The 19,364-nt window shown below is 62.7% G+C and overlaps 2 protein-coding genes and 2 long non-coding RNA genes across 24 annotated transcripts; 2 read left to right on the top strand and 2 right to left on the bottom strand.

The window, feature by feature from the left end:
- Nucleotides 1-1,001: 1,001 nt before the first annotated feature.
- BCKDK (branched chain keto acid dehydrogenase kinase) lies at nt 1,002-19,290 on the top strand. The gene is made up of 13 exons (XM_051776248.1): nt 1,002-1,150; nt 4,512-4,680; nt 6,138-6,206; nt 7,939-8,049; nt 9,398-9,445; nt 10,417-10,536; nt 11,625-11,723; nt 11,841-11,914; nt 12,842-12,970; nt 14,459-14,548; nt 15,511-15,666; nt 17,354-18,727; nt 18,779-19,290. Exons 1-12 carry the CDS (start codon nt 1,002-1,004, stop codon nt 17,496-17,498), a joined length of 1,359 nt encoding a protein of 452 aa, XP_051632208.1. The 3' UTR covers nt 17,499-18,727; nt 18,779-19,290.
- Nucleotides 1,811-3,604, bottom strand: LOC127465717 (uncharacterized). Of its 6 annotated transcripts, XR_007902330.1 has the most exons (5): nt 3,419-3,472; nt 2,819-2,964; nt 2,620-2,713; nt 2,225-2,318; nt 1,811-1,850 (listed from the first exon to the last, which is right to left on the bottom strand). It is a non-coding gene; the product is annotated as an uncharacterized LOC127465717 (long non-coding RNA). The 6 variants fall into 6 exon arrangements; XR_007902331.1 differs by lacking the exons at nt 2,620-2,713; nt 3,419-3,472 and adding an exon at nt 3,514-3,604; XR_007902334.1 differs by lacking the exon at nt 2,620-2,713 and having other exon boundaries at nt 3,378-3,475.
- Nucleotides 11,154-11,453, bottom strand: LOC127465719 (uncharacterized). The gene is made up of 3 exons (XR_007902335.1): nt 11,405-11,453; nt 11,267-11,288; nt 11,154-11,236 (listed from the first exon to the last, which is right to left on the bottom strand). It is a non-coding gene; the product is annotated as an uncharacterized LOC127465719 (long non-coding RNA).
- On the top strand, nt 17,590-19,290 carry LOC127465715 (collagen alpha-1(VIII) chain-like). Of its 16 annotated transcripts, XM_051776233.1 has the most exons (7): nt 17,590-17,951; nt 18,109-18,188; nt 18,269-18,294; nt 18,376-18,550; nt 18,601-18,698; nt 18,749-18,814; nt 19,096-19,290. In XM_051776233.1, the coding sequence occupies exons 1-7, from the start codon at nt 17,590-17,592 to the stop codon at nt 19,270-19,272; spliced, it is 984 nt and encodes a 327-aa protein (XP_051632193.1). In that variant the 3' UTR covers nt 19,273-19,290. The 16 variants fall into 16 exon arrangements, with proteins under 16 accessions (XP_051632193.1, XP_051632203.1, XP_051632200.1 ...); XM_051776243.1 differs by having other exon boundaries at nt 17,590-17,831; nt 18,376-18,649; nt 18,699-18,814; XM_051776240.1 differs by lacking the exon at nt 18,269-18,294 and adding an exon at nt 18,302-18,348 and having other exon boundaries at nt 18,109-18,141; nt 18,449-18,649; nt 18,699-18,814.
- Nucleotides 19,291-19,364: the final 74 nt, after the last annotated feature.

Raw genomic sequence — 19,364 nt, 5'->3', positions numbered from 1 at the left:
CAGAAAATGAGTCTGTGACCCCAAAAACAGGTCAAGGACCCCAGAAAATGGGTCTGGGACCCCCAAAACCAGCTCAAGGACCCCCAGAAATGAGTCTGGGACCCCCAAAACCAGGTCAGGGACCCCCAGAAATGAGTCTGGGACCCCCAAAAACGGGTTGGGGACCATTAAAAACCATCTGAAACCCACCTGAGAGTGCCTGAGACCCCTGAAAACGGCCCTGGGACCCCCAAAAAACGGCCCTGGGACCCCCAAAAACGGCCCTGGGACCCCAAAAAATGGACCTGGGACCCCCAAAAACCGTCTTAAAGACACCCAAAACTGAGTGAGACCCCCAAAAACCTACCCGAGACCCCCAAAAATGGACCTGGGACCCCCAAAATTGGACTCTGGACCCCCCAAAATGGATCTGTGACCCCCGAAAATGGCCCTGGGACCCCAAAATGGGCCTGAGACCCCCAAAATTGGGCTGGGGACCCCCAAAATGGGCCTGGGACCCCTGAAAATGGGCTGAGGACCCCCAAAATTGGGCTCTGGATCCCCTGAAACAGGCCTAGGACCCCCCAAAATTGGCCCTGGGACCCCCAAAATTGGCCCTGGGACCCCCAAAATTTGACTCTGGATGCCCCGAAATGGGACTGGGACCCCCAAAAATGGGCTGGGGACCCCCAAAATTGGGCTCTGGATCCCCCGAAAGCGGGCCCAGACCCCTTTTATCCTTCAAAAAAGGGGTCCCAGGGATTTGGGGACACCCCCCCCCCCAAAAAAAGGGGGTCCCGGGTTTTCCCCCCCCCCCATTTCCCTCCCCCCCGCCGCCAGGGGGCGCCGCTTTTCCCGCCACGCCCCCTTTTTCCCGCCATTTCCCGCCCCGCCCTTCGCTGCGCACGCGCGGGGGGGCCGCTCCCGTCGCTCCGCCCCCCTTTCCGGGCCGCGCTCCCGTCGCTCCGCCCCCTTTCCCGGGCACCGCTCCCGTCGCTCCGCCCCCTTTCCGGGGCGCGCGCATGCGCGGAGGGGAGTTCGGACCGTACCACCCTGGGGGGGGGGAGCGCGGAGGGGGGGGGGAGAGGAAAGGAGGGGCCCAGGACGGGAACTGGACGAGCCCATTTCCAGCAGAGCCGGGGAGGGGTCGCGGAGGCCCTCGCGGCCGCTGGTTCGTGAGGGGGACTTTTGAGGGGGGTTAAAAACCTTAAAAGGGGTTTTTTTTTTTTAGGGGGGGGGGAATAAAGGAGGAGTGAGGGGGAAAGGGGGGGTTCGGACACCGCGGGAGGGGGGGGGGGGGCGCGGGGCTGAGGGGACACGGGGGGGGTCGGGGGGAGGGAAAGGGGGGGTTTGGGGCAGTTTTGGGGGGTTCTGAGGGGAAAAGGGGGGTCTGGAGTGTTTTTGGGGTGTTCTGAGGGGGAAAAAAAGGGGGTCCTGGAGCTCTTTTTGGAGGACGCTGAGGGGAAAAGGGGATCTGGGACGTCTGGGACCTGTTTTTTGGGGGGACTCTGAGGGGAAAAGGGGGTCCTGGAGTATTTTTTTTTGGCGTGTTTTGAGGAGAAAAGGGGGACCCGGACCTTCGGGGACCCGCTTTTTGGGGAGACTCCGAGGAGAAAAGGGGCTCCTGGACCTTTTGGGGTTTGTTTTTGAGGGGAACTCTGAGGGGGAAAGGGAGTTTGGGACAGCTGGGACAGGGTTTGGGGGGGAGTCTGAGGGAAAAAGGGGCTCCTGGAGCCCTTTTTGGGGGGACCCTGAGGGGAAAAGGGGCTCCTGGACCTTCTAGAATTTGTTTTTGAGGGAATTCTGAGGGGGGAAAATGGGATCTGGGACCCATTTTTGGGGTGTTTTGAGGGGAAAAGGGGCTCCTGGACCTTCTGGGATTCGTTTTCGAGGAAATTCTGAGGGGAAAAAAGGGATCTGGGACCCATTTTTGGGGTGTTTTGAGGGGGAAAGGGGCTCCTGGACCTTCTGGGATTCGTTTTCGAGGGAATTCTGAGGGGAAAAATGGGATCTGGGACACCCGGGACCCATTTTTGGGGTGTTTTGAGGGGAAAAGATGGTCCGGATATATTTTTGGGGGTGTTTTGAGGGGAAAAGGGGCTCCTGGACCTTCTGGGATTCATTTTCGAGGGAATTCTGAGGGGAAAAATGGGATCTGGGACCCATTTTTGGGGTGTTTTGAGGGGAAAAGGGGATCCTGGAGCCCTTTTTGGGGGGACCCTGAGGGGAAAAGGGGCTCCTGGACATTCTGGGATTCGTTTTCGAGGGAATTCTGAGGGGAAAAAAGGGATCTGGGACCCATTTTTGGGGTGTTTTGAGGGGAAAAGGGGCTCCTGGACCTTCTAGAATTTGTTTTTGAGGGAATTCTGAGGGGAAAAAGGGGGATCTGGGACACCCGGGACCCATTTTTGGGGTGTTTTGAGGGGAAAAGGGGCTCCTGGACCTTCTGGGATTCGTTTTTGAGGGAATTCTGAGGGGGAAAATGGGATCTGGGACCCATTTTGGGGTGTTTTGAGGGGAAAAGGGGCTCCTGGACCTTCTAGAATTTGTTTTTGAGGGAATTCTGAGGGGAAAAAGGGGGATCTGGGACACCCGGGACACATTTTTGGGGTGTTTTGAGGGGAAAAGGGGCTCCTGGACCTTCTGGGATTCGTTTTTGAGGGAATTCTGAGGGGGAAAATGGGATCTGGGACCCATTTTTGGGGTGTTTTGAGGGGAAAAGGGGCTCCTGGACCTTCTAGAATTTGTTTTTGAGGGAATTCTGAGGGGAAAAAGGGGGATCTGGGACACCCGGGACACATTTTTGGGGTGTTTTTGAGGGGAAAAGGGGCTCCTGGACCTTCTGGGATTCGTTTTCGAGGGAATTCTGAGGGGAAAAAGGGGATCTGGGACATCCAGGACCCATTTTTGGGGTGTTTTGAGGGGAAAAGGGGCTCCTGGAGCCCTTTTTTGAGGGAACCCTGAGGGGAAAAGGGGCTCCTGGACCTTCTGGGATTCATTTTCGAGGGAATTCTGAGGGGAAAAAGTAGATCTGGGACACCCGGGACCCATTTTTGGGGTGTTTTTGAGGGGAAAAGGGGCTCCTGGACCTTCTGGGATTCGTTTTCGAGGGAATTCTGAGGGGAAAAATGGGATCTGGGACACCCGGGACCCATTTTTGGGGTGTTTTGAGGGGGAAAAGGGGGTCCTGGACCTTCGAGGATTCCTTTTTGAGGGAATTCTGAGGGGGAAAAGTAGATCTGGGACACCTGGGACCCATTTTTGGGGTGTTTTGAGGGGAAAGGGGCTCCTGGAGCCTTTTTGGGGGGACCCTGAGGGGAAAAGGGGCTCCTGGACCTTCTGGGATTCGTTTTAGAGGGAATTCTGAGGGGAAAAAGTAGATCTGGGACACCCGGGACCCATTTTTGGGGTGTTTTGAGGGGAAAAGGGGCTCCTGGACCTTCTGGGATTCGTTTTTTTTGGGAATTCTGAGGGGAAAAAAGGGATCTGGGACCCATTTTTGGGGTGTTTTGAGGGGAAAAGGGGCTCCTGGACCTTCTGGGATTCCTTTTCGAGGGAATTCTGAGGGGAAAAAGGGGATCTGGGACACCCGGGACACATTTTTGGGGTGTTTTGAGGGGAAAAGGGGGTCCTGGAGCCCTTTTTGGGGTGTTTTGAGGGGAAAAGGGGCTCCTGGACCTTCTGGGATTCGTTTTCGAGGGGAATTCTGAGGGGAAAAAGGGGATCTGGGTGGTTTTTGGGGTCTCGGGGGGGGGTCTCACCCCTCTCTCCCCCTCTCCCCCCCCAGGAGATGCTGCGGCGGGTTCTGGGGGGTCTCAGGGTGGGTTTTGGGGTCTCAGGGTGGTTTTTGGGGTCTCAGTGGGGGGGTCTCACCCCTCTCTCCCCCTCTCCCCCCCCCAGGAGATGCTGCGGCGGGTTCTGGGGGGTCTCAGGGTGGGTTTTGGGGTCTCAGGGTGGTTTTTGGGGTCTCAGTGGGGGGGTCTCACCCCTCTCTCCCCCTCTCCCCCCCCAGGAGATGCTGTGACAGTTTTTGGGGGGGTCTCAGGGTGGTTTTTGGGGTCTCGGGGGGGGGTCTCACCCCTCTCTCTCCTGGGGGGTCTCAGGGTGGTTTTTGGGGGGTCCTGGGGTGGTTTTTGGGGTCTCGGGGGGGGGTCTCACCCCTCTCTCTCCTGGGGGGGTCTCAGGGTGGTTTTTGGGGTCTCAGGGTGGTTTTTGGGGTCTCAAGGGGGGGTCTCACCCCTCTCCCCCCCCAGGAGATGCTGCGGCGGGTTCTGGGGGGTCTCAGGGTGGTTTTTGGGGTCTCAGGGTGGTTTTTGGGGTCTCAGGGGGGGTCTCACCCCTGTCCCCCCCCAGGAGATGCTGCGGCGGGTTCTGGGGGGTCGCCGGGTGTTTTTTGGGATCTCGGGGTGGTTTTTGGGGTCTCAGTGGGGGGGTCTCACCCCTCTCTCTCCTGGGGGGTCTCAGGGTGGTTTTTGGGGTCTCAGGGTGGTTTTTGGGGTCTCGGGGGGGGTCTCACCCCTGTCCCCCCCCAGGAGATGCTGCGGCGGGTTCTGGGGGGTCGCCGGGGGGGGGGTCCCGGCCCTGCCCCGCCCCCCCTCCCGCGGGGCGGCCGATCAGACCCCGCCCGACCTGGCCCGGGAGAGATCCAAGGCCGTCACCTCCTTCTACCACCAACCCGCCATCGACGCCGCTGCTGACAAGGTGAGACCTCCCAGTGACACCAGTAACACCAGTAACACCAGTTACCCCATCCCAGTATCACCAGTGATAGCAGGAACCCACCCCAGTACACCCCCAGTGCCCCCAGTAACCCCAGTAACCCCACCTCCTTCTGCCACCAACCTGCCATTGATGCTGCTGCTGACAAGGTGAGACCTCCCAGTGACACCAGTAACCCATCCCAGTGTCCCCAGTAACACCAGTGAGAGCAGGAAGCCATCCCAGTACACCCCCAGTGCCCCCAGTAACCCCATCCCAATGCCCCCAGTAACCCCACCTCCTTCTACCACCAACCTGCCATTGACGCCGCTGCTGACAAGGTGAGACCTCCCAGTGACACCAGTGACACCAGTAACACCAGTTACCCCATCCCAGTATCACCAGTGATAGCAGGAACCCACCCCAGTACACCCCCAGTGCCCCCAGTGCCCCCAGTAACCCCACCTCCTTCTACCACCAACCCGCCATCGATGCTGCTGCTGACAAGGTGAGACCTCCCAGTATACCCAGTAACCCATCCCAGTATACCCAGTACACTCCCAGTATCCCCAGTGACACCAGTAACCCCACCCCAGTGTCACCAGTGACACCAGTAACCCCACCCCAGTCCCTCCCAGTTTCTGCTACTCCCCTCCCAGTCCCTCCCAGTCCTTCCCAGTCCCTCCCACTCCCCTCCCAATCCCCTCCCACTCCCTCCCAGTCCTCCCAATTCCCCCTCACTCCCTCCCAGTCCCTCCCAATCCCTCCAAAATCCCCTCCCAGTCCCTCCCAATCCCCTCCCAGTCCCTCCCAATCTTTCCCACTCCCCTCCCAGTGCCCTCCCAGTCCCCCCCAATCCCTCCCAGTCCTCCCAATCCCCTCCCAGTCCCTCCCAATCCCGTCCCAGTCTCTTCCCAGTGCCCCCCAGTCCCCTCCCAGTCCCTCCCAGTCCCTCCCAATCCCCTCCCAGTCCTTCCCAGTCCCTCCCGCTCCACTCCCAGTCCCTCCCAGTTCCCCCAATCTCCCCAAATCTCCCCCAATCCCCTCCCAGTCCCTCCCAGTCCCTCCCAATCCCCTCCCAGTGCCCCCCAGTCCCTCCCACTCCCCTCCCAATCCCCTCCAATCCCCTCCAATCCCCTCCCAGTCCCTCCCACTCCCCTCCCAGTCCCTCCCAGTCCCTCCCAGTCCCTCCCACTCCCCCCCAATCCCCTCCCAGTGCCCCCCAGTCCCCCCCAATCCCCTCCCAGTCCCTCCCCGTCCCTCCCCGTCCCTCCCAGTCCCTCCCAGTGCCCTCTAATCCCCTCCCAGTCCCTCCCAGTCCCTCCCAATCCCCTCCCAGTCCCCCCCACTCCCCTCCCAGTCCCTCCCAGTCCCCCCCACTCCCCTCCCAGTCCCTCCCAGTCCCCCCCAGTCCCTCCCAGTCCCTCCCCAGTGCTCCCAGTAACCCCAGTTTCCCGCAGCCCTCAGTGCGCCTGACCCCCACCACGCTGCTGTACTCGGGGCGCTCGCAGGACGGGAGCCACATCCTGGTGAGGGGGGACCCCGAATTTGGGGGGCTGGGGGGGGGAAAGGGGGGTGGGGGGGCTCCCAAAATTAGGGGGGGGGCAAAGGGGTGGGGGGGACCCCAAATTTGGGGGGATTGGGGGGGTTTAGGGGGCTGAAAATGGGTGTGGGGGACCCCAAAACTGGGGGGTTTTGGGGGAGGACCCCAAAATTGGGGGGTTTGGGGGGTTGAAAGAGGGTGGGGGGACCCCAGAATTAGGGGGGGACACAGGGGTGGGGGGGGACCCCAAATTTGGGGGGGATTGGGGGGGTTTAGGGGGGTGAAAATGGGTTTGGGGGACTCCAAAATTGGGGGGGTTGGAGGGTGAAAAGAGGGTGGGGGGCTCCCAAAATTAGGGGGGGACACCTGGGTGGGGGGACCCCAAAATTAGGGGGTTTGAGGGGTTAAAATGGGTTTGGGGGACCCCAAAATTGGGGGGTTGGAGGGTGAAAAGAGGGTGGGGGGGCTCCCAAAATTAGGGGGGGCAAAGGGGTTTGGGAGACCCCAAAATTGGGGGGATTTGGGGAGGAGAAAAGGGGGTGGGGACCCCAAAATTGAGGGGGTTGTGGGGGAACCCCAATATTTGAGGGCACCCCAATATTTGGGGGGAACCCCAATATTTCAAGGCCTCTGATATTTAGGGGAAAACCCCAATATTTAGGGGCAAACCCCAATATTTGGGGGTGACCCAATATTTGGGGAGTCCCAAGTTTTTTGGGGGGACCCCAATATTTGGGGAGGGACCCCCATATTTAGGGAGGGACCCCCATATTTGAGGGCACCCCAATATTTGGGGGGAACCCCAATATTTCGAGGACTGATATTTAGGGGAAAACCCCAATATTTGGGGGAAAATCCCAATATTTGGGGAGTCCCAGATTTTTTGGGGGGGCCCCAATATTTGGGGAGGGACCCCCATATTTGAGGGAACCCCAATATTTGGGGGGAACCCCAATATTTCAAGGACTGATATTTAGGGGAAAACCCCAATATTTAGGGGGAAATCCCAATATTTAGGGGCAAACCCCAATATTTGGGGGTGACCCAATATTTGGGGGGTCCCAGATTTTTTGGGGGGGCCCCCATATTTAGGGAGGGACCCCCATATTTGAGGGCACCCCAATATTTGGGGGGAACCCCAATATTTCGAGACCTCTGATATTTAGGGGAAAACCCCAGTATTTAGGGGAAAATTCCAATATTTAGGGGCAAACCCCAATATTTGGGGGTGACTCCAATATTTGGGGGGTCTCAGATTTTTTGGGGGGGCCCCAATATTTGGGGAGGGACCCCCATATTTGAGGGAACCCCAATATTTGGGGGGAACCCCAATATTTCGAGGCCTCTGATATTTAGGGGAAAACCCCAATATTTAGGGGAAAACCCCAATATTTGGGGGAAAACCCCAATATTTCGGGGAAAATCCCAATATTTGGGGGGTCCCAGGTTTTTTTGGGGACCCCAATATTTGGGGAGAGACCCCCATATTTAGGGAGGGACCCCCATATTTAAGGGCACCCCAATATTTGGGGGGAACCCCAATATTTCGAGGCCTCTGATATTTAGGGGAAAACCCCCATATTTCGGGGAAAACCCCAATATTTGGGGCTGACCCCACATTCAGGAGGCCCCCATTTTTTCGGGGGGGCTCCCCACCATTTTGGGGGGGCTCCCAATTTTTTGGGGGGGGTCCCCAAACGCCCCCTTTCCCCCCCCAGAACAGCGCCCGGTACCTGCAGCAGGAGCTGCCGGTGCGGATCGCCCACAGGATCCAGGGCTTCCGGAACCTTCCCTTCATCATCGGCTGCAACCCCACCATCCTGCACGTGGTGAGGGCCCAGGACCCTCGGGGGGACCCCGAAATTCCTGGGGGAGCCCCAAAATTCCCGGGGGAGCCCCAAAATTCCCAGGGAGACCCCAAAATTCCCAGGGAGAGCCCAAAATCTCAGAGAGGCATCCACGGAATTTAGGGACTCCTGAGGGTTTATCAGGGGGTGCAGCCCCCCCATCCTGCATGGAGGGGCTCTGGGGGGACCCCAAAATTAGGAGAGACCCCAAAATTCCCAGGGGGAGCCCCAAAATTCTCAGGGAGACCCCAGAATTTATGGGGGGAGCCCGAAATCCCAGAGAGGCATCCACGGAATTCAGGGATTCCTGAGGCTTTATCGGGGGGGGCAGCCCCCCCATCCTGCATGGAGGGGCTCTGGGGGGGCCCCAAAATTAGGAGGGACCCCAAAATTCCTGAGGGAGCCCCAAAATTCCCAGGGAGACCCCAGAATTTCTGGGGGGAGCCCGAAATCCCGGAGGGGCATCCATGGAATCCGGGGATTCCAGAACCTTCATTGGGGGGTGCAGCCCCTCCATCCTGCACGTGGTGAGGGCCCAGAACCCTCGGGGGGACCCCAAAATTCCTGGGGGAGCCCCAAAATTCCCGGGAGAGCCCCAAAATTCCCAGGGGGAGCCCCGAAATTCCCAGGGAGAGCCCAAAATCTCAGAGAGGCATCCACGGAATTCAGGGATTCCTGAGGGTTTATCAGGGGGTGCAGCCCCCCCATCCTGCATGGAGGGGCTCTGGGGGGACCCCAAAATTAGGAGAGACCCCAAAATTCCCAGGGGGAGCCCCGAAATTCCCAGGGGAGCCCCAAAATTTCTGGGGGAGCCCCAAAATTCCAGAGGGGGGCCCACATGGAATCCAGGGATTCAGGAGCCAATGTCTGGGGGGGTCCCCAATGTCTGGGGGGGGTCCTCAGGGTTTGGGGGTGTCCCTGATCTTTTGGGGGTGTCCCCAATGTCCGGGGGGGGTCCCCAAAATCTCAAGGGGTCCCCAATGTCCAGAGGGAGTCCCCAATGTTTTTGGGGTGTTCCCAAAATCCAGGGGGGGGGGGTCCCCAATGTTTTGGGGGTCTCCAATGTCCATGGGGGGGTCCCCAATGTCTGGGGGGGTCCTTAGGGTTTGGGGGTGTCCCCAATGTCCAAGGGGGGGTCCCCAATGTCTGAGAGGGGTCCCCAATATTTTGGGGGGCCCCAAAATCCAGGGGGGTCTTTAATGTCCAGGGGGGTCCCCAAATTGTTGGGGGTTCCCCAATGTTTTGGGGGTGTCCCCGATGTCCGGGGGGGTCCCCAAAATCTCTTGGGGGTCCCCAATTTCGGGTGCTGACCCTGTTCCCCCCCCCCCAGCACGAGCTCTACATCCGGGCCTTCCAGAAACTCAGCGACTTCCCCCCGGTGAGTGGCACCTGGGGGTCACCTGGGGGTCACCTGGGGGTCACCTGGGGGTCACCTGGGTCACCTGGGGGTCAACTGGGTCATGTGGGTCACCTGGGGGTCAACTGGGTCACCTGGGGGTCACCTGGGTCACATGTGTGTTATCTGGGTCACCTGGGTCACCTGGGCCACCTGAGGGTCACCTGGGGGTCACCTGTGTCACCTGGGGGTCACCTGGGGGTCACCTGGGCCACTTGGGGGTCACCTGGGTCACATGTGTGTTACCTGGGTCACCTGGGGGTCACCTGTGTCATCTAAGTCACCTGGGGGTCACCTGGGTCACCTCTGTGTCACCTGGATCCCCTGGGGGTCACCTGGGCCACTTGGGGGTCACCTGGGTCACCTGGGGGTCATCTGGGTCACCTGGGGGTCACTTGTGTCACCTGTGTCACCTGTCCCACCTCACCTGGTCCAGATCCAGGGCCAATCCGAGGAGGCCTGTTATTGTGTGGGGGGGTGTCCCCATGTCACCTGTCCCCTCTCACCTGTCCCAGTCTCACCTGTCCCCCCTGTCCCAGTCCCCCCTGTCCCCTCTCACCTGTCCCACCTGTCCCAGATCCAGGCCCAGTCGGACGAGTCCCGTTACTGTGTGTGTGTGTCCCATCTCACCTGTCCCCTCTCACCTGTCCCACCTGTCCCACCTGTCCCCATCTCACCTGTCTCACTTGTCCCACCTGTCCCCATCTCACCTGTCCCACCTGTCCCCTCTCACCTGTCCCATGTCACCTGTCCCCTCTCACCTGTCCCCTCTCACCTGTCCCCTCTCACCTGTCCCACCTGTCCCCATCTCACCTGTCCCACCTGTCCCCATCTCACCTGTCCCACCTGTCCCACCTGTCCCCTCTCACCTGTCCCCTCTCACCTGTCCCACCTGTCCCCATCTCACCTGTCTCACCTGTCCCCTCTCACCTGTCCCCCCTTCCCTGTCCCAGATCCAGGGCCAGTCGGACGAGTCCCGTTACTGTTCTCTGCTGCGGCAGCTGCTGGAGGATCACAAGGACGTCGTCACCCTCCTGGCCGAGGGCTTCCGGGAGTGCCGGCGCCACATCCAGGTACCCCCCCACACCTGGGGGCACCTGGGGGCACCTGGGCACACCTGGGGGCACCTGGGCACACCTGGGGGCACCTGGGGGCACCTGGGCACACCTGGGGGCACCGGGGGAAACCTGGAGTCAGGTGTGTCTTCCTGGGGTTACCTGGGGGCACCTGGAGCCAACTGTGCCCACCTGGGCACACCTGGGGGCACAGGGGGCACCTGGAGTCACCTGGGCACACCTGGGGGTACCTGGAGTCAACTGTGCCCACCTGGGGACATCTGGGGGCACCTGGAGTCACCTGGGCACACCTGGGGGCACAGGGAGCACCTGGAGCCAACTGTGCCCACCTGGGGGGCACCTGGGGGCACCTGGAGCCAACTGTGCTCACCTGGGCACACCTGGGGGCACTGGGGGGCACCTGGAGTCAACTGTGCTCACCTGTGCTCACCTGGGGGCACCTGGAGGCACCTGGAGCCAACTGTGCCCACCTGCGCTCACCTGGGGGCACTGGGGGGCACCTGGAGTCAGGTGTGTCTTCCTGGGGTTACCTGTGCCCACCCAACCCCCACCTGAGCCCCCCTGACCCCACCTGTGCCCCCTTTCCCCTCAGGACGAGCGGCTGCTCCGGCCCTTCCTGGACAAGACCCTCGTGTCCCACCTGTGCCCCCTGACCCCATAACCCCACCTGTGCCCACCTGTGCCCACCCAGGCTCACCTGTGCCCACCTGTGCCCACCCAGGCTCACCTGTGTGCCTCCCTGTGCCCACCTGTGCCCCCTTTCCCCTCAGGACGAGTGGCTGCTCCGGCCCTTCCTGGACAAGACCCTCGTGTCCCACCTGTGCCCCCTGACCCCCTGACCCCACCTGTGCCCCCCTGTGCCCACTTAGGGTCACCTGGGGCTCACCTGACCCCACCTGTGCCCCCCTGTGCCCCCTTTCCCCTCAGGACGAGCGGCTGCTCCGGCCCTTCCTGGACAAGACCCTCGTGTCCCACCTGTGCCCAGGCTCACCTGTACCCACTTAGGGTCACCTGAGGGTCACCTGGGGCTCACCTGTGCCCCCCCTGTGCCCACCTGTGCCCACCTGTGCCCCCTTTCCCCTCAGGACGAGCGGCTGCTCCGGCCCTTCCTGGACAAGACGCTGACGTCCCGGCTCGGGATGCGCCTCCTGGCCACCCATCACCTGGCCCTGCACGAGGACAAGGTGACACTGTGCCCTCCCCACCGCCCCTATGGGGGCTGTAGGTGCCCCCAGGTACCCACAGGTGCCCACAGGTGCCCCCCGGGTGCCCCCCTGACCCCCCTTTGTCCCCGTTCCCAGCCGGATTTCGTGGGGATCATCTGCACCAGGATGAGCCCCAAGAAGCTGGTGGAGAAGTGGGTGGATTTTGCCAGGTGAGGGAGAGGAGGGGGGGGAGAGACCCCCTGTGGGGGGCACCTGGGGGGCTGTGGGGGCACTGGGGTGGCACAGGTGACACTGGGGGCACTGGGGTGGCACAGGTGACACTGGGGGCACTGGGGTGGCACTGGGGGCACTGGGGTGGCACAGGTGACACTGGGGGCACTGGGGTGGCACTGGGGGCACTGGGGGTGGCACAGGTGACACTGGGGGCACTGGGGTGGCACTGGGGGCACTGGGGGTGACACTGGGGGCACTGAGGTGGCACAGGTGACACTGGGGGCACTGGGGTGGCACTGGGGGCACTGGGGTGGCACAGGGGGCACTGGGGGCACTGGGGGTGACACTGGGGGCACTGGGGGTGGCACAGGTGACACTGGGGGCACTGGGGGTGGCACAGGTGACACTGGGGGCACTGGGGTGGCACAGGGGGCACTGGGGGCACTGGGGGTGACACTGGGGGCACTGGGGTGGCACTGGGGTGGTACAGGTGACACTGGGGGCACTGGGGGTGGCACAGGTGACACTGGGGGCACTGGGGGTGGCACAGGTGACACTGGGGGCACTGGGGTGGCACTGGGGGCACTGGGGGTGGCACAGGTGACACTGGGGGCACTGGGGTGGCACTGGGGGCACTGGGGGTGGCACAGGTGACACTGGGGGCACTGGGGTTACACAGGTGACACTGGGGGCACTGGGGTGGCACTGGGGGCACTGGGGGTGGCACAGGTGACACTGGGGGAACTGGGGTGGCACTGGGGGCACTGGGGGTGGCACAGGTGACACTGGGGGAACTGGGGTGGCACTGGGGTGGCACTGGGGGCACTGAGGTGGCACTGGGGGCACCTGAGGGGCTGTGGGGGCACTGGGGGTGGCACAGGTGACCCCAAGGTGACCCCGAGGTGACCCTGGGGTCCCCCCAGACGCCTGTGTGAGCACCAGTACGGGAACGCCCCCCGGGTTCGCATCAACGGCCACGTGGCCGCTCGGTTCCCCTTCATCCCCCTGCCCCTCGACTACGTCCTGCCCGAGCTGCTCAAGAACGCCATGAGGTGCCCAAAGGGGGGCTTGGGGGGGTTTGGGGGGGTTTGGGGGGGATTTGAGGGGGTTTGGGGAGGACTAGAGGGGGTTTGGGGGGGATTTGAGGGGGTTTGAGGGGGTCTAAAGGGGATTTGGGGGGGATTTGAGGGGGTTTGAGGGGGTCTAAAGGGGATTTGGGGGGGTTGGGGAGGGGTTCGAGGAGAGGTTGGGGGGGTTTAGAGGGGGGCTGGGGGGGTTAGGGGGGGGTTGAGGGCATTTGGGAGGGGTTTGGGGGGGACTAGAGGGGGTTTGGGAGGGGTTTGAGGAGAGTTTGGGGGGGATTTGGGGGGTTTGGGGGGATTTGAGGGGGATTTGGGGGGGACTAGAGGGGGTTTGGGGGGAGTTGGGAGGGGTTCGAGGAGAGGTTGGGGGGGTTTAGAGGGGGGCTGGGGGGGGTTAGAGGGTGTTTGGGGAGGATTTGGGGGTATTTGGGAGGGGTTTGGGGGGACGAGGGGGTTTGGGGAGGATTGGAGGGGGTTTGGGGGGGTCTAAAGGGGGTTTGGGGGGGTTTGGGGGGGTTTGAGGGGGACTAGAGGGGGTTTGAGGGGGATTTGAGGGGGACTAGAGGGGGTTTGGGGGGGATTTCAGGGAGGGGTTTGAAGGGATTTGAGGATGGGGTTTGGGGGGAATTGGAGGGCGTTTAGGGGGTTTAAAAGGGGTTTGGGGGGGGTTGGGAGGGTTTTGAGAGAGTTTGGGAGGGTTTGGAGAGTGGGGGGGTCTGAGGGGGTTTGGGGAGTTTCGAGGGGATTTGAGGGGGGTTTGAGGGGAGTTTGAGGGGAGTTTGGGGGGTTTCAGGGGGTTTGAGGGGGGCTGGAGGAGTCTAGAGGGGGTTTGGGGAGGTTTTAGAGGGGGTTTGGGGGGGTTTTAGAGGGGGGTTGGGGGGAATTGGAGGGGATTTGAGGGGGATTGGGTGGGTTTTGGAGGGAGTTTGTGGGAGACGGGGAGGTGGGAGGGGTTTGAGGGGCTTTGGAGGGGTTTGAGGGGGTCCCAGGGAGTCTGTGGGGGTCCCAGGAGGTTATAGGGGATCCATATGGGTTCTGGAGGTCCTGGGGGGTTGTGGGGGGTCCCAGAGGGTCTGGGGGGATCCCAGGGAGTTCTAGGGCGTCTGTGGGGGTGCTGGGGGTCCGGGAGGGTCCCTGTGGGTTCCGGGGGTCCCAGGGGGTCTGTGGGGGTCCCGGAGGGATGTGGGGGTCCCAGGGGGTCTGTGGGGGTCCCGGGGGGTCTGTGGGGGTCCCGGGGGCTTTGTGGGGGTCCCAGGGGGTCTGTGGGGGTCCCGGGGGGTTTTTGGGGGTCCCGGGGAGTCTGTGGGGGTCCCGGGGGGTTTGTGGGGGTCCCAGAGGGTCTGGGGGGGTCCCAGGGGGTTTGTGGGGGTCCCGGGGGGTCTGTGGGGGTCCCGGGGGGTTTGTGTGGGTTCTGGGGGTCCCGGGGGTGCCTCTGGACCGTGTTTTTGGGGGTCTCAGGGCGACGATGGAGTCCCACCTGGACACGCCCTACAACGTGCCCGACATCGTGGTCACCATCGCCAACAACGACATCGACCTCGTCATCCGGTCTGGGGGGGCTCCAGGGGGGGCACCGGGGTCAGGGGGGGCACCAGGGGGGTCACCAGGGGGGCACGAGGTCAGGGGGGGTCCCCAAAGTGACCCCTGACCTCGGGGTGACCTTTGAGAGCAGAGACCCCGACCCCGGGGACACGAGGGGGACACTTGGGGGTCCCAAAAGGGCACTTGGGGGTCCCAAAGGGGCACCAGGGGTGGCACCGGGGTCAGGGGGGGCACTGGGGGGTCACCAGGGGGGCAGGAGGTCGGGGGGGGGTCCCCAAAGTGACCCCTGACCTCGGGGTGATTTTTGAGAGCAGAGACCCCGACCCCGACACGTGGGTGGGGAGGGACATGAGGGGGACACTTGGGGGTCCCAAAGGGGCACCAGGGGGGGCACCGGGGTCAGGGGGGGCACCGGGGGGGCACGAGGTCGTGGGGGGTCCCCAAAGTGACCCCTGACCTCAGAGTGACCTTTGAGAGCAGAGACATCTCCCACCTCCCCCAATTTGGGGTCTCCACCACATCCCCCACTTTGAGGGTCTCCCCCCCCCACTCTGGGGGTCTCCCCCCGACTTCAGGGGTCTCCCCACATCCCCCCCAAATTTGGGGGTCTCCCCTGACCCCCCCCCTGACCCCCCCCAGGATCCCAAACCCGTCCAACCTGATGTCCCCCCCACCTCCCCCAATTTGGGGTCTCCCCCACACCCCCCGTTTTGGGGGTCTCCTCCTCATGTCCCCCCCACTTCGAGGGTCTCCCCCCGACTTCAGGGGTCTCCCCACGTCCCCCCCCAAATTTGGGGGTCTCCCCTGACCCCCCCTGACCCCTCCCTGTGTCCCACCAGGGTTTGGGAATCCCCCCAATTTGGGGTCTCCCCCACATCCCCCACTTCGAGGGTCTCTCTCTGACTTCAGGGGTCTCCCCCCGACTTCGGGGGTCTCCCCTGACCCTCCCCCGTGTCCCCCCCCCCCAGAATTTCGGACCGAGGGGGGGGGATCCCCCACGAGCTGCTGGACAAGGTGACCGAGTACCACTTCAGCACCGCCGAGGCCTCGGCCCAGGACCCCCGCCTGGGGGGGCCCTTCAGGACCCTCATGGACGGCAACAGCCAGGCCGGGCCCATGCACGGGTGGGTGGGACCCCCCAAAAACCGGGGACACCCCCCCCTGAACCGGGGACACCCCCCCCAAAACTGGGGACCCACCCCGAAAATGGGGAACCCCCGAATTTGGGGTCCACGGGGGTTTGGGGGGGATTTGGGGGGGTTCAGGGGGGATTTTGGGGGCTCTGGGGCCCATGCACGGGTGGGTGGGACCCCCCAAAAATCGGGGACACCCCCCCCTGAACCGGGGACACCCCCTCCAAAACCGGGGACACCCCCCTAAAACCGGGGAATCCTTAAATTGGGGGTCCGAGGGGGGTTTGAAAGGGGTTTGGGGGGGATTTGGGGGGGTTCAGGTGGGATTTTGGGGGCTCTGGGGCTCATGCACGGGTGGATGGGACCCCCCAAAAATCGGGGACACCCCCCCTGAACCGGGGACACCCCCCCCAAAACCGGGGACACCCCCCTAAAACCAGGGAATCCCCGAATTCAGGGTCCGGGGGGGTTTGAAGGGGGTTTGGGGAGGTTTGGGGGGGTTCAGGGGGGCTTAGAGGGGATTTGGGGGGGGGTTGGGGGTTGGGGGTCTGGGTGGGACCCCCCAAATCGGGGACAACCCCCCCTGAACCGGGGACACCCCCCCTTAACTGGGAACCCCCCCCAAAAACAGGGAATACTCAAATTCGGGGTCTGGGGGGGTTTGAAGAGGGTTTGGGGGGGATTTGGGGGGAGTTTGGGGGGGCTTAGAGGGGATTTGGGGGATATCTGGGGGGTGTGAGGGGTACCTGGGGGTCTCTGGGGGTTTGGGGGGGTCTCTAGAGGTTTGGGGGGTCCTGGGGGGTCTCTGACAGGTGTAGGTGGGATTTGGGGGATATCTGGGGGGTGTGAGGAGTACCTGGGGGTCTCTGGGGGTCTTTGGGGCTTTGGGGGGTCCCTGGGGGGTCTCTGGGGGGTTTTAAGGGGTCTCTGGGGGGTGTGATGTGTCCTTGGGGGTCTCTGGGGATTTTGGGGGCTCTAAGAGGGTTTCTGGGGGTTTGGGGGTCCTTGGGGGTCTCGGGGGGGTTTTAAGGGGTCTCTGGGGGGTGTGATGTGTCCTTGGGGGGGTCTCTGGGGGTTTGGGGGGTCTTTTCGAGTCTCTGGGGGCTGTGATGGGTACCTGGGGATCTCTGGGGGGTGTGAGGGGTCTCTGTGGCTTCAGGGGGTCCTTGGGGGGTCTCTGGGGCTTTGGGGGGTCCTTGGGGGTCTCTGGGGCTTTGGGGGGTCTCTGGGGGGTGTGATGTGTCCTTGGGGGGTCTCTGGGGATCTGGGGGGTCCCTGGGAGTCCCTGGGGGTGTTTATCTGAATTTTTGGGCCCCCCCAGGTTCGGTTTCGGGCTGCCGACGTCGCGGGCCTACGCCGAGTACCTGGGGGGGTTTGGGGGGTCCCTGGGGGTCTCTGGGGATCTGGGGGGTCCCTGGGGGTCTCCAGGGGTGTTTATCTGAATTTTTGGGCCCCCCCAGGTTCGGTTTCGGGCTGCCGACGTCGCGGGCCTACGCCGAGTACCTGGGGGGGTTTGGGGGTCTCTGGGGGTCCCTGGGGGTGTTTTTCTGAATTTTTGGGGTCCCCCAGGTTCGGGTTCGGGCTGCCGACGTCGCGGGCCCACGCCGAGTACCTGGGGGGGTTTGGGGGTCCCTGAGGGTCTCCAGGGGTGTTTATGTGAATTTTTGGGCCCCCCCAGGTTCGGGTTCGGGCTGCCGACGTCGCGGGCCTACGCCGAGTACCTGGGGGGGTCCCTGGTGCTGCAGTCGCTGCAGGGGGTGGGCACCGACGTGTACCTGCGGCTGCGCCACATCGACGGCAAGGCCGAGAGCTTCCGCATCTGAGCCGGGGCCCCCAGCACCCCCCCCGGGGGCCCCTGAGCCCCCCCCGGGGCCGGGGGGGGGACGGGAGAGACCCCTCGGGGCGAGAGGGGGGATGGGAGAGACCCCCCCCCCCGCCGCCGGAGCCGGGGGTCGGTCGAGGAGAGAGAGGAGAAACCAAAGGAGAAGAACCAAAGTGGGACGTTGGGGTGGGGGGGTCTTGGAGAACCTTGGTGGAGGGCGGGGAGACCCCAAAAGTTGGACTTGGGGGTTGAGGGGCTCCTGGAGACCCCCAGAGTTGGACTTGGGGGTTGAGGAGCTCCTGGAGACCCCCAAAGTTGGACATTGGTCATCAAGGTCAAGGAGAAACCCCCAAAGTTGGACATGGGGGTTGAGGGGTTCTTGGAGACCCCCAAAGTTGGACTTGGGGGATGAGGAGCTCCTGGAGACCCCCAAAGTTGGATGTTGGTCATCAAGGTCAAGGAGAGCCCCCCAAATTGGACATGGGGGTTGAGGGGTTCTTGGAGACCCCAAAGTTGGACGTTGGTCATCAAGGTCAAGGAGAACCCCCCAAATTGGACTTGGGGGTTGAGGAGCTCCTAGAGACCCCCAAAGTTGGACGTTGGTCATCAAGGTCAAGGAGGACCCCCCAAAGTTGGACTTGGGGGTTGAGGGGCTCCTGGAGACCCCAAAAGCTGGACATTGGTCATCAAGGTCAAGGAGAACCCCCCCAAATTGAACATTGGGGTTGAGGAGCTCCTGGAGACCCCCAAAGTTGGACGTTGGTCATCAAGGTCAAGGAGAACCCCCCAAAACTGGACTTTGAGGTTGAGGGGTTCTTGGAGACCCCAAAAGTTGGACGTTGGTCATCAAGGTCAAGGAGGACCCCCCAAAGTTGGACTTTGATCATCGTGGGGGTCGAGGAGCTCCTGGAGACCCCTCGAAGTTGGACGTTGATCATCGCGGGGGTCAAGGTCAAGGAGAACCCCCAAAATTGGACGTGGGGGTCAAGGGGCACCTGGAGACCCCCCCAAAACTGGACATCGGGGTTGAGGGGCTCTTGGAGACCCCCCAGGGTTGGACATTGGCCATTGGGGGGGGTCAAGGTCAACAAAGACCCCCCAAGGTTGGACGTTGGCCATCGGGGGGGGCCTGGTCAAGGAGGACCCCCCAAAGTTAGACATTGGCCATTGGGGGGGTCCCGGTCAACAAAGACCCCCCAAGGTTGGACATTGGCCATCGGGGGGGTCAAGGTCAACAAAGACCCCCCCAAGGTTGGACATTGGCCATCGAGGAGGGTGAAGATCAACGAAGACCCCCCAACGTTGACCGTTGGCCATTGGGGGGTCCCGGTCAAGGAAGACCCCCCAAGGTTGGACATTGGCCATCGGGGGGGTGAAGATCAACAGAGACCCCCCCCAAGGTTGGACATTGGACATTGGGGGGGTCAAGGTCAACAAAGACCCCCCAAGGTTGACCGTTGGCCATCGGGGGCTCAACGTTGACCGTTGGCCATCGGGGGGATGAAGATCAACGAAGACCCTCCAAGGTTGACCGTTGGCCATCGGGGGCTCAACGTTGACCGTTGGCCATCGGGGGCTCAACGTTGACCGTTGGCCATCGGGGGGGTCCCGGCGCTCCCGGTGACCCCCAAACGGGCCCCTCAGGTGCTCCCGACCCCCAGACTTTGGGACACCCCTCCCCTCCCCCCCCGGACATTGGGGGTCCCCTCCCCTCCCCCCCCCCGGGTCGGTTCGTTAGCGGCCCCTCGTTAGCGGGGCGGCCCCGCCCCCATTAAAGCTGCAGCGGGTGCTGAGGGCGAGGCTTTATTGGGGGAGGGGGAGGAGGGAGGGGGGGGGAGGAAGGCTCGGGGGGCGTGGCCGGGGGAGG

The sequence above is a fragment of the Manacus candei genome, unplaced genomic scaffold (genome assembly GCF_025592945.1).
Source record: "Manacus candei isolate 608988 ecotype Guabito, Panama unplaced genomic scaffold, ASM2559294v1 h1tg000471l, whole genome shotgun sequence".
In the NCBI taxonomy this organism is placed as follows: Eukaryota; Metazoa; Chordata; class Aves; order Passeriformes; family Pipridae; genus Manacus; species Manacus candei.
The sequence above is the reverse complement of the archived record's forward strand: the minus strand, read 5'-3'. Positions and strand labels throughout refer to the sequence as shown.